Below are 14300 nucleotides of genomic sequence, written 5' to 3'. Positions count from 1 at the left end.
CTATACAAACTACTGTTATGTAACATCTGATATTTACTAACATACAAAACATAAGGAAAACTACTGCTTCACGTTCCACTGTTGTAGCCTTAGCACAGTTGTTGAGTCTTCAATGCTTTCTTCAAAGGTGATCAGTCTTTGAGAGGGCAGTGCTTGAGTCTTCAGCAGCACTTAGGAAACAGCAGTAGATAGAGCAACAGAGTTTGTCTTCAGCAGTTGTTAGGTAATCATCAGAGTTTGGTTTATCAGTTGTTGTAGTTGAGCAGCACTTTAGATTATCAGCTGTTAGATAACCACTGTCAAGGGGAGAGATTAGAGTAAACTGCTGCTTATTAGGAGTCCACTGATGGGATCCGGTTTTGGCTTTACATTATCTGTTCCTCTGTTAGGGTTCAATCCCAACAAAAAGGAACACAATAAATTGCAAAAATAACACCTTACACATCATGAAAAAGTAATTATTCCAAACAGAGAGCTTTTCCCTTAAAATTTGCTATGAAAATGCATAATTATCAAACTATAGATGCATATCCCCACCTAAAACCACATGACAAATAATTAAATACTACTCGTAAGGTAAAGTTTTGAAATATATTCAGCATCAAAAAATAACATTAAAAGTAAAGGAAACTATGAAAAGGACAGAGTAAGCATACCTCACCAAAAGCACTCTTCCGTGTCATGGTTAGTAGCTAAAAATTAACTCCTATTTTGTGAATTTGAAGGCACGTATATTCAGTTTCTTTTTTCTCTAGAATTTAACCGAGTTGTTTTGATCTTCCTACACATTAGCAACAACCGATTTCTTCTTGAGTAAAAGTCGTTTACTTAATAAAAATTCAAGTATTACTTATCTTCTAAGAACAAACCAATAGATGATATGCTATTCTCTAGTAAAAGATTAAACCCGAAATTCAAGTTTAGCCACATAATTTTTGGTGTCTATTGGCCCATTCAATAAACTTGCATATAATAAAATGTATGTAATAAAGCAATATCGGTGGTTTTTATGCTTTTAAATTAATATCAAATGACTTTTAATTACTTAGAAATAAAACAAAGAAACCAACCAAAAAATTGAAAACAAACTGGTGATGAAGTGAACAGTGGACATAAAACTCTAAAACAATACCGAACTTTCATTTATCACCTACACGCACATGGTTCCCATCATAAAGACAAAATGGCCTCATTTAGCTTCCCTTTTTAGTCCTACGTATTGAATAATATATCTTTGTAATTTAATATATCCACATATAAAATTATAGGCACTGGAAGACGAGATATATGAAAAAAAATATTATGCATAAAAACACAAGATCATATGGGATCAACAATAAACTTAGAAGGCATGAAGATTCAACTTTAAACATAATCTCAATCATGGTTTTTTGTATTTAAAGTGCATCACAAATCAAGAAAATGCTTTTAAGTTGGAATAACCCAAAGATGAAAAGATGGATTCAAAGTGAGTTTTTTTAATAATAGTTGATATGATAAGTACAAAAGTATCAACTTTTAAGAAAAAAAACAAATGGAGAAACACGATCTTGTAAACAACTAAACAAAAAGAAAAACTAACAGAAATTTGAAAACAGGGGAATGAAGAATATTCATTTCTTAGGATGTTAATTTTCACCATGATTTATAGCCACTTTAATCCAAGTACACATGTGTATACCGTTGAAATATGAAGGTTACGTGGATCTTAAAAATCAAAATTTGAATTCTCGTGATTAAATCTGAAAAATAAAATTGAAATAAAAGATATTGTGAATAATGAATTTAAATAGGAAAGATACTATGGATAAAGAATTAAAATAAGAAATATGTAACTGATTTCAATTATTAAGATATTGATTTAAATCTAACTTTTTATAAAATTACAATCCTACCCTTAACAACTAAAAAGGAAATCAAGGGTCCAAATGAGTTCACACAGTTCACTCTTGGGAGGTTTTTCACTCTAGAACACTACCTTATATATATATATATATATATATATATATATATATATATATATATATATATATATATAATGTAAATTTCAAATGAGAAGAAAATTTTTGTAAGAAGAAAAAAGAATAAGTTTCAACCAATAAGAATGTTTCATTTTACTTCATTTAATATTTGCATTTAATTTTAATGTAAGGGTATATTTGTAAACTTAGATAGATCATTAATATCTAGTCTTCCTTTTTAATAGCTAAACATTAAATTTGTAACTCATTTTCAAAAAATATATATTTTTCTCAAAAAAAAAAAAATTAATTTAGAGTGTAGGAAAAATTACTAGGTGTGTAGGATAAATTACGAGTTGTGTAGGATAAATTTAAGTATGTGTAGGATAATTTTCGAAATGTGTATGATAACTTTTTGTATGTATAGGCAATGAAAATTAGTGTAGAGAATAATAGTCTTTACGAGTAATTAATTAGTTAAAGATTGTAATAAATCAGTTGAAAAATAACTACTTAATATTTTACAATTGTACCATTTGTTCTTTTTCTTCTCAACTAATTTTTCTTCTCAAATGAACCTTCCCCTATATATATATATATATAGATTCAGGATCCTGTACATTAATCCAGAAGTGTGAGTAGTGTGAGAAGTGTATTATAGCACTATATATAACACTATATAACACCATATAAACACCGGGTAACACTATATAACACCATATAACACCATATAACACTATGTAACACTATATAACAAATATAACACTATATTTTGTCTGATAGCATGTCTATGATAGATGTATAGTGTTATATATTGTTAAATATTGTTATATAGTGTTACATAGTGTTATATGGTGTTATATGGTGTTACATAATGTTACACGGTGTTTATATGGTGTTATATAGTGTTATATATAATGTTATAATACACTTCTGGATTAATATACATGATCCCTACCCTATATATATGTTCCTAGATTTTGAACAAATTCCATTTCATCTACTTTGTTAACACTTTCCAAAATAAGAAAATATTATTTTTGAAACAAAAATGTTAAATGCATTATTTAAAATAAATAATGTTATATTTTCTTTAATTTTGTATGTATAGTTCATATTAGAGTTATATGTATTCTTATCAAAAATTATATTTATTATGTGTGATACAAGAAATAATATTAGATATGAAATACAAAACATAATTCAAAATTTATAACAAATCTGTTCCTGAAAGACAACCAATCTCAACAATAACATATTTATTTAAAAAAAAAAATCATTCAAATTTATATAGATTGAAATCACAATTTTTCCGAAGAACTCGATCAACTCCATGATCAACTAAACGCCTTTCATTTTCTGTCATCTACCAATGTAATGCATGGCTTTATAACCTAGTAGAGATTATATAATGATTTAACATGTATATTCCTATTTTGTATGAATTAAAAATTTATATATATATATATATATATATATATATATTAATATTAGTGTAAAAGATAAACGTGAAGAGTAATTCTCATAATGACACGTGTCATTTTTTAGAATCATTTAGAGTAAACTTCCGTTTTGCTCTCTGTGGTTTGCTCACTTTAACGGTTTTGCCCCAAACCTTTCAAATAGCCATTTTACTCCCTGATCTTTAAAGGCCTTCTTGATTTTGCTCCCCGCCCCTTAACCTCATCCATTTATGCTGTTAACCCATGTCACGTGCAAATCACCTGAGGGGCATTTATGTCTTTTCCCAACCCTCTTTAATGAATCATATTTAAAACCCTAAGTACTCCTTATCGCCCCCCATTCATCTTCTTCCCCATCAACAAAGAAAAACCCTAAATCCATGGCAGACGTACACTGTGCTTGTGGATCTCCAACCTCGAGCGTGACATCTTGGACTCGAGCTAATCCAGGAAGGAGGTTCTATCTAGGTGCTCAACATGGATTTGTGAAGTGGTCAGATCCACCCATGTGTCGACGATCTGCTGAAATCATACCTGGTTTGTTGGAGAGGTGTAACAGGAATGAATCCATTGCAAGAGCTGTTGTGAAAGAAAACAGGAAGCTTAAAGTTTTGTTAGTGTTGACATAGATGTTTTGCATCTTCTTGTTGCTAAAAAATTGACCTAAGTATTTTGTAATTAGGAATAATCAGTGTTGTAGGTTTGTTATCGAAGAATGTTTGTTGGAAGTGATGTATTTTGGAACTGATGTATTTTGGAACTGTAATGAAAGCAGTTTACTTGTTTGGCACAGTTGAGTTTTTTTGTTGATATGTTTGGTTTTGGAACTGATATGTTTGATATGTTTGGTTTTGACATCGTTGACATTACATACAGACAACGGCAAAATTTCGACCACTTTGTACAGTTATGCTAATCTGTATGGTATGTTTGGTTTGCAGCCAAATCAAACCCAAAACTTAACAAACCAAAACAAGACCAAACAGACACTAAAACTGACTAAGACCAAACCAAAACAAGACCAAACCAAAAGAAGACCAAACAGACACTAAAACTGACTAATACCAAACCAAAACAAGAAGAAACCAAAACAAGACCAAATAGACACTAAAACTGACCAAGACCAAACCAAAATAAGACCAAAACAACACCAAATCATTACCTGCATATGATAAAGAACACCAAAACAAGACCAAATCAAACCTGCAATAACTGACCAAGACCAAAAGAAGACCAAATCATACCTGCATGCATTAAAGAACACCAAAACAACATACAATAAACTGCATGCATAACATAAACAAGACCAAGACCAAAACTGTAGTATAAAATACATAAAAGAATTAAATAGATAACAACCAACCATAACATTGTCATAGATATAATAAGTAGGCCTTAACCCATAAGAAACACCAAAATTCAGGCCATAGGGTAATACAGTCATAATGTCAGCAAAAGAGGATGATTGTTATCACATACATACTTAAACCATTCAAAACCTAACAACAAACAGCTAAAACTTAAACATTGGACTGACACCCATCTGCAGTTCCCTTGCAAGACCTTTGATTATGCCCCTTCCTACCACACTTTGTGCATTTCACAGTTTGACCAATCCTATACAGCTTCCCTTGCTTCGATGCCTGTTCAGTCAACTCTTCTGCACTTTTCTTCCTCTTCTTTCTTGGCCTGCCAACTTGCTTGTGGTGCTTTGGTGGAACAAGGGTTGTTGGACAAGCAGATGGTAGCCACATGTTCCTACCATTGATTGGGTCCATTGTATGTGCATAGACCTGCTTCCAAGTTTGTAACCAATAGACTTGTGAAACCCATTTCTCTGGAACATCCACTTCTATTCCATGTGCAGCCATATCCCAAATAACTGCCACAGCATGCTTACAAGGCATACCAGTTAGTTCCCACCTTCTGCAAGAGCAGGTTTTATCAGCCATGTTAACAACACACTGTTCCAATGAACTACCTTTAACCTGATACTTGTCCACAGCATTCCACTGGACACTCATATCTGCAGCCTTCTCCTTTATCTTGTCAAAAATCTCAGTAGCAGTTGGTGTCAAGTGACCTTCACTCTTTGAAATCAGTATGTGCACAACAACATTCCTCCTCATCAAATACTCTCTAATATACTCTAGACATGTTATAACAGGCTTGTCCCTTCCTTCAACCAACTGTCTGTTGAAAACTTCACACAAGTTGTTAAGAAGCACATTACTGATAGCCCTACCTGCATAACACAAGTTACAAATGATAAACATTACTAAATGAAGTTACAATTCACATACAATATTTACAATACATTACGAAATGAAGTTACAATATTGACATACCACTAAAATAGGCTCTGGTCCAGTGAACATGTGGAATCTCCCTTAACCATTGATATAAACCCTCATCAGTGGCTAGAACCTCCTTCATTGCTTGTTCAAAGTAAGCTACAGTAGTTGAAGATGCACATTTCCATAACAAATTCTTATATAGCTCACCCTTCCACCTAGGCTTCATGTTTTCATGCACATGCCTCAAACAGAACCTGTGTTCTGCATATGGAAACACCTGTTGTATGGCTGGAATGAAGCCCTAAAATGAACAATGGCAGTTAATGTTAACAACGATAGTTAATGTTAGAATGAATTAGAGTTGCAGAATGACAAATAAAGTTACCTTCTGCCTATCAGTGATAAATGTAAAGTATGAATCTCTCTGAAGATCTAAGTCATGTCCCAGACAATTCAAGAACCAAACCCATGAATTTTTGGTTTCAGCTTCAACCAAGGCAAAGGCCACAGGATATATTCCATTGTTGGAATCTAGGCCAACTGATGTTAACACTTGTCCTGGGAAAGGACCTTTCATGAAGGCTCCATCCAAACCCAATAGTGGCCTTCCATAAAGCTTAAAGCCTGCCTTCAAACCACCTAAACATATGTAGATCCTTCTAAAATGTCTTGTTGGGCTACTAGGATTAGCTTCAGGCTCTACATCAATTGTTACTGTTGTTCCTGGGTTAGACTTCATGAGCTCTTCACTGTAGTCTCTCAGAATTACATACTGAGCCCTGTAGTCACCCTCTATCTTCTGTTTTGCAATCCCTTTTGCCTTGAACATCTTTTGCAAAGAAACCGAGATCTGATGCTTCTTTTGGAAAGTATCTTACAGTGCTTTTAGAGGAACAGAAGGATTTACTGCAACTGTAGACTCTATCTCCTTTGCTAACCAAGTAACAGTACACAGCTTCACAGGTCTTGTTTGAAAGCACTTGTGTTCATTTATGTAAGTCTTCACTACCCAAGACCCTTCTCTGTTTGCATTGGAGAGATAAAGTATCCATGGACATGTGGTTGCATGTTTTTTGGATCTAGTTTCTGACCTTGTGGTAGGTTTGTGCATTAAAGCTTTACCCTTGGGACCCACACCCTTTGGACCACCTTTTTTGGATGAAGATTCCCCTTTATCACCACCACTTGTTGTTGCAGATTTGACATTTTTACCCTTATTTGCAGCTGCATTTCCCTTTTTACCCTTACTTGCATCTGAATTCCCCTCTTTACCCTTACCACCATCTTGTTTAAACCCTTCACAAATCACCCTAAACCTAACTGGATCATTCCTTATAATCTTCAGTTACCTTTTGCTAGACACAGCTAACTTCTTAACTAGGGCCCTTATCTCCTTCCTTTCTACAAAGACTTGACCAAGATAGAATGGGTCAGCCACGGGATCATTCCTTCTTTTTTGTTTCCTTCTCTCCCTCCTCAGTTCTATCTTAAGGGGTGGGTCACTTTCCTCATCAATTAAGCTGTCAAAGTCATCTAAATGTGCATTCAGTCCCATACCCTCTAAGTTACTTAAATGATTGTACTCTAAAGGCTCTTCCTCTATGTCATGATCCACATAACTACTAAAATTCTGCATATCAACCACTACATCAGCAATCCTATTATCTTCATCTACTATGTAATCTGAATCATCAGAATCATCTTCCTCTTCAACACTATTTGCAGGCTCCTCAACTAGGTCCACATCTTCATCTTCACTAGCCTCAACATCATCTTTTCCCTGCTTATAATCACTATCCTCACTATCACTAGCCTCACTGCCCTCATTGCCCTCACCATCATCTCCCTCATCATCAGCCTCACTACCCTCATCATCAACTTGGCTAAATTCCACATCATTCAATACTTGACTCTGATCTATTTCAACTTGCCTAACTTCCACATCTTCTTGATTAACCTCAGTTTGACTACTTCCAGCATTCAATACCTGACTCTAATCTAATTCAACTTGGCTATCTTCAACAACATTTTGATTAACCAGCACATCAGTTTGACTAGTCCCAGCATCACCTACATTATACTCTAATACTAGTCTCCTGGAAGCTCTTGACAAAATTTCTTGTGTATTCCTAACAGGTAGATCATCATCATTTATTTCATGAATCCTAACTTTACAATTAGGAGACATAAAATAAGTTTCAACTAAAGTTTGACCATGCTCAGTATATACTTCCATCAACTTATGATCTCCCACACAAGACACAAAGCTGAGCACATCAGAGTCATTTCCTAAAACCCTCAATCCAAAGTTCAAATCTTCATCAAACACTTTGAAATGGTAAAAAATCAACTCTTTTTCAGAGTAGCCTAGTTCTAACATCATATAACTTACTTCATACTGAAAATTCATCCTTGTCTACGAAGTCAACATAGTCTACCTGACCTTTTAAGTAAATCCTGTTAGGAAATTTTGTGAAAGATCCCCCATGATGAATCTTCAGTGAGAAAAATGTAGGATTACCTGAAAAAACATAACAAAATGATCAATGTTAGGGTTCAATAGATGATCAGTGTTAGGGTTTACTAAATGATCAATGTTAGGGTTTAAAAAACTCACCGTACAGTATCTCTACATCAACCTCTTGTCCCTTAGGACGAATGAACCACGTTGACATTGCACTTGAATCGTCGATGATCCTGAATGATTTCGTTTTGGGAGAATGTTTAGGGTTTGAGAGTGATTTCGCTTTGGGAGATGAACATCGATTAGGGTGAAATGTCTGGGGAATTGGGTGATAAGATTATAATAAGGAGTAGTTAGTGTTTTATTAAAGACAGGGTTGGGAAAAGACATAAATGCCCCTCAGGTGATTTGCACGTGACATGGATTAACAGCATAAATGGATGAGGTTAAGGGGCGGGGAGCAAAATCAAGAAGGCCTTTAAAGATCAGGGAGTAAAATGGCTATTTTAAAAGATTTGGGGCAAAACCGTTAAAGTAAGCAAACTACAGAAAACCAAACGGAAGTTTACTCAATCATTTATTATCATAGGAATTATATTAAATTTCTAATTGTAAAAGTAGGTGCTGATATGCACCACATGATTAAGGTTTGTGGAGATTTATTGGTGTAGAAAACATACATGTATTTTTTAAAAAGTATGAAATTTGATGTGACGCAAGTATGAATCCAAAACCGCATGTTCGAGTCGAAAACAAAGTATTATCTACACTCTTAAAAATCATCATTTTCATGCCTTAAGATAAGAAACATATCTACAATTACAAAACTTCTTAGAAAATACCAATTTTACAATAAACATTGCACCATGTGACTTTATTTAATGTTAAAAATCATCATGTTTCAAACCTTAAGATAAGAAACATATCTATAAAACTTATTAGAAAATACCAATTTTACAATAAACATTACACCATGTGACTTTATTTAATGTATAATTTTAAAATTCTTAACGGTTAAACTTTTAACACTACCTGCTAACCTATACACCTTACTTCTATATAATAATTTGCATAGATCTTATAAGCAGTGGCGGATTCAGGAACTTCTTTGAGTGGGTTCGTTTTGGTAGATTCTCACTATTTTTTTCAAATAATACAAAGTTCTTACTAATTTTTTCCAAACCGAGTGGGTTCATATGAACCCACAAAACAGGGTTGGATCCGTCACTGCTTGTAAACAGTATACAAATTGAACATATTTAGAATGTTATTTGCGGTACTGCCACTACCAGTCTTATTACAGAGAGACCGAGAGAGAGTGAGTTTAAAAACATTACACTATGTGACTTTATTGAATGAGTTAACTGCCATTTTCGTCCATGTGGTTTGGTCACTTTGGCCATTTCAGTCCATTTTTCAAAAATGCGTCATTTTCGTCCCCCACGTTCTGGAAAGGTGCCATTTCAGTCCAAAAATCATAACCCAGTTAAGTCAGTTAGTAAATAAGGACTGATTGTGTAAATTTGTAACATAAAGGACTGATTGTGTAAATTTGTAACACCGCCGCCACTAGCCCTGCCACCACCACCACTCCGCTGCCACCACCACCACCACCGCCACCACCGCCACCACCGCCACCACCGCCACCACAGCCACTGCCACCACCACCACCACCACCACCGCCACCACAGCCACACTGCCACTCTGTTAACTGCCGCCGGAACCGGAGCTCAGCCTAAAAATCAAAACAGATGTCGTCTTCTTCGTTTCAACAACAGTTTCCCGACGCTTTCAAAGTGTCACAAAAACAAAGAAACCCAGCTTCTTCTTCGTTTCAACGACAGTCGAACCCAAACCAAAATATGAAACTCAGCCGCAAAACACTCCAACCTGATGATGGTTTGATAAAAGTTTAAAGGCGGTGGTCGGAGAACGAAGATAATGGCCGGTAGTCGGTGATTGATAAGTGATGGCGGTGGACGGAGATGATGGTACGACGATGACTGAAAGCGGAGATGGAGGCCATGATTTCTTATATGATTCCTGCACGTCATCTGATACCATTGGTGCACCGTGTACAAGTAAAGTCAACACATCATGGGTGAACCATGAGTTTAACTTTGAACCTTTGGATCCACGAGTATGGGATGTCGGTTATTTTTCGTGTGCCAGAACTAAAACTGAGTTCTTGCCCACAGGCTCAATGATTGAAGAGGTTTTTGGCGTTGAATCTTGGGATTTTGAAACCACCGATGATAACAAAAGCTCAAATTAACATTGGTTAGTTGATTTTTATTAGCGTGTTATTTTTTTTTTTTAACTGTAAGCATGTCCAATTTTTGATTGTACATTTACAGCTTACCCCTGGACCTGGTTAGTATTAGAAGATATTCACATTAAGGGGTAAACTAATAGGTAACAGGTTCACCCATCCTGTGGGATATTTGTGTTGTAATTAATCAAGGGCTGGACCTGATAATTTAGCAAGTAATGTGGCAAAAATGAAATTAGGAGAAAAGGTTGTTGATTGGTGGTGGTGGCAGTGGCTGTGGTGGCTGTGGTGGCGGTGGTGGTGGCAGCGGAGTGGTGGTGGTGGCAGGGCTGTGGTGGCGGTGGTGGCGGTGGTGGCAGCGGAGTGGTGGTGGTGGCAGGGCTAGTGGTGGTGGTGTTAACTGCCATTTCAGTCCATTTTTCAAATTTACACAATCAGTCCTTTAAGTTACAAATTTACACAATCAGTCCTTATTTACAAACTGACTTAACTGGGTTATGATTTTTGGACTGAAATGGCACCTTTCCAGAAGGTGGGGGACGAAAATGGCGCATTTTTGAAAAATGGACTGAAATGGCCAAAGTGACCAAACCACAGGGACGAAAATGGCAGTTAACTCTTATTGAATTTATAAAATTTTAAAATTCTTAAGAGTCAAACTTTAACACTTTAAGTGCTAAGCTGTACACATTTAAAAACTTAAAAGCATATGGTCTACCCATACCATAGCCTAGGATCTAAAGGATGTCGATGAGGAATTAAGCCGGGTGCTACGTAATGTACCATTTCTTACTAGTTATACTCTCTCCTCTCACATGCTTACAGTTGAGGGGTATAACTAGTAAAGGAGGGATATACATTTAGACGAAGCCTAAGGAAATTGATAAGGAAGGCGTGGAAACGGTTTCTTTACAAAAAAAAATGATTGTAGTATGTATAATTGCGATGTTTTCAAACACGGATTGGTTGGATCCCTAGTCGACACCTTGTCGATTTGGACCACCAACATGTGAACTGATCGTATTTTATATTTCGTAGGTGAACAAACAAAAGTTGGTCGGGTCAAACCAGGTTTACTGACTCGGTGAAACCCACTTGGCATTGCAAGCTGTGATGGGCTGAACTTGGTTCAACGAATTTTAAAGCATCTTAATTTGTATAGGAGGAAATAGATAAAGTTTTTACATTGAACAATATAAACAAAGAAGATCATTTTATAATGGAAACTAGTGAAATTCTCCGCGTGTTATGTTGGGAATTTTGGCCATATTTGTTCGGTTCGTTATAATACATATTCGGTTTGTTAAGATATCGATACGGTTTCGGCACAACCGAAAGGGAAAACCAAAAAACAAAGCCATGATATGCTCAAAAAATATCGACACATGTTTTATATCAATCAAAAGTATAAAATGAGTACCGGTTCCGATATTAGTACAAATATAGATGTTCACTACACTCGCTATATACAAAAAAAAAAACATACTACTTCGTTTTCAACAAAACTTTTACTAGATTTTTTCAGAAAAGTTAAACGAAAAAAAGTTAATAACGAAAATTCAAATCGAATAAATATTAAGGATGTTAAAAGCGTGTTTGTAATATAACTGTTGAAAATGAAACTAAAAACAGCAATTGTGAAGGTTCCTTTACAATTTTGAAATTCATTGACCCGCAATAGCACACTCCCTTAATTTTTTCATCAGTTTAAAGGAGACTTCACAACATCAGCTTTGAAGTTGCGTTTCAATGCATTGAGTTAGCTATTTTCGTCACTGTTGACCTTAAAAGGTAAAAAAGATTAAAAAAAAAAATGAGTAAAATGCTATTTTCGTCCCTGAGTTTGAACACTTTTGCAAGTTTCGTCTAAATGTGTCATTTTCATCAAAAACAAAATTGAAATCCTGCCATTTTCATCCTTGAGTGACAAATTTCGAGGGACGAAAGTCGCAATAAATTGCCAATATCTGGCAAAACAACCAAAGGTGAAGGACTGAAATGCACAAAAAAGTTATTTTAGATGGAATAGACAAATATGCCCAAACCCGATGGACGATTTTAGCATTTTACTAAAAAAATAAATAAAGTCATTATCAAACTCTTTAGACCATTTCTTAACCGGAGCAGATTATTTACAGGTAAGAAGAAGTCTTAAAAAGGGATCAAGGTTAAAGTCGACCAAAATCTAAAAATGTAGTCGTTTCAACCTATATTTGTTTTGACCTGTTTACAAAGAAATCCGAGAATGATTTTGGTGGAGATCATGCTTCCTTTGTTACAAATGTTGAATTTTAACAGAAAGTCAAGAGTAATTTGGTAAATGAAGTGTCTATAACAGGTTTCGTGTCTACACGAAGTTAACACGACACGAACACGATAACACGACACGAACCTACACGAAGTTAACAGGTTTCGTGTTTAACCTTAACAGCTTTCGTGTCTATAACAGGTCGACACGATAAAACCTGTTTAATTTCGTGTCGTGTTCGTGTTTACCTATTTTGTGTTCGTGTCTTATCGTGTTCGTGTTTTAACAGGTCGTGTTCGTGTCTTAACAGGTCATGCGAGACACGATATGACATGTTAAGACCTGTTAAGACTTAAGACCATTAAACAATACATGTTAGGACCTGTTAATGGCTAAATATCAAACATGTAGTAACATGTTGTGTTCATGTCTTAACATGTCTTGTTTGTGTCTTAACAGGTTTTATGATACATTGGTAAATTTTTCGTGTCTTAACAGGTCGTTTCGTGTAACCTGTTTATTATCAGGTTCGTGTTCGTGTTTTGAAAATTTGACACGATAAGATTTCGTGTCGTGTTCCTGTTTACCTAGTTTCAGGTTCGTGTCTTATCGTGTTCGTATCTTAACAGGTCGGGTTGACAGTAATTTTGGTAACATAATATATATATATATATATATATATATATATATATATATATATATATATTTAGGTAAAGAGTAAAATACAATAGCTCTAATCCTACATTACGTACGTGATGCCCACAGCCCTACACGTGTCGCTGATTCATTTTTCTTAGATAAGGGTATAACAGATATTCCGTTCAATCATCAGAGGGGAAATTAGACATCATCATCATCATCATCACCATCAAATGTTTTATGACGTTCCATGGGTGGGGTTTTAAGATTAATTGCAGGTGGAATTTCAAATGCTTGAACAGATTTCATTTATGCAAGAGATCGAAAATAGTTAGATTGAAATGGATTTGTTTCATATAAAATACTCAAGTTTTTGGAACCTTGTGGCTGTGAGGCAAGGCAAGCAAAAGGTTGGTCCTCCATTTTTCAATCTCTGTAGATTCTTTTATCTTGAACAAAAAGAATGCAATGATGACACCAACAACCAAAAATGTTCATATGCGATTTTCAATGTAATATGCGAATTCTCAAAAAATCTAGAACAAAAAGAATGCAATGATGGCACCAACAACCAAACTGATAACATGCGATTTATTATGCAACATGTGAATTCTCAAAAAATCTCATGCGAAATTCTAAAATAATCTCATGCGAATTCTCAAAAAAAGAATTTATAACATGCGAATTTTTTAATACTGTCACAACTAGTTTGTAACATGCGAATTCCCAAAAAAAAAATTGTAACATGCGAAATCCCAATTAATTAGACCCGCGTTTAAATGATGGATGATCTGACGGTTGTGGTTATAGCGTACGTAATGTACGATTAGGCATATTGTACGATAACCGGCCTCTATATATATATATATATATATATATATATAGGGAGGGGCTCATGCGAGAACCACCCTTATTGTGAGAACCGCGAGAACCACTTACAAGGACCAAATATGAAA

At 35.0% G+C, this 14300-nt stretch overlaps 1 protein-coding gene across 1 annotated transcript; it reads right to left on the bottom strand.

Moving 5' to 3' along the window:
• Positions 1-4944: 4944 nt before the first annotated feature.
• LOC110924027 lies at positions 4945-6550 on the bottom strand. Its single transcript, XM_022168072.1, has 3 exons — positions 6107-6550; positions 5773-6022; positions 4945-5669 (listed from the first exon to the last, which is right to left on the bottom strand). The coding sequence occupies exons 1-3, from the start codon at positions 6548-6550 to the stop codon at positions 4945-4947; spliced, it is 1419 nt and encodes a 472-aa protein (XP_022023764.1).
• Between the last annotated feature and the right edge of the window lie 7750 nt (positions 6551-14300).

The sequence above is a fragment of the Helianthus annuus genome, chromosome 16, assembly GCF_002127325.2.
Source record: "Helianthus annuus cultivar XRQ/B chromosome 16, HanXRQr2.0-SUNRISE, whole genome shotgun sequence".
In the NCBI taxonomy this organism is placed as follows: Eukaryota; Viridiplantae; Streptophyta; class Magnoliopsida; order Asterales; family Asteraceae; genus Helianthus; species Helianthus annuus.
This window is presented reverse-complemented; position numbering and strand designations above follow the sequence as displayed.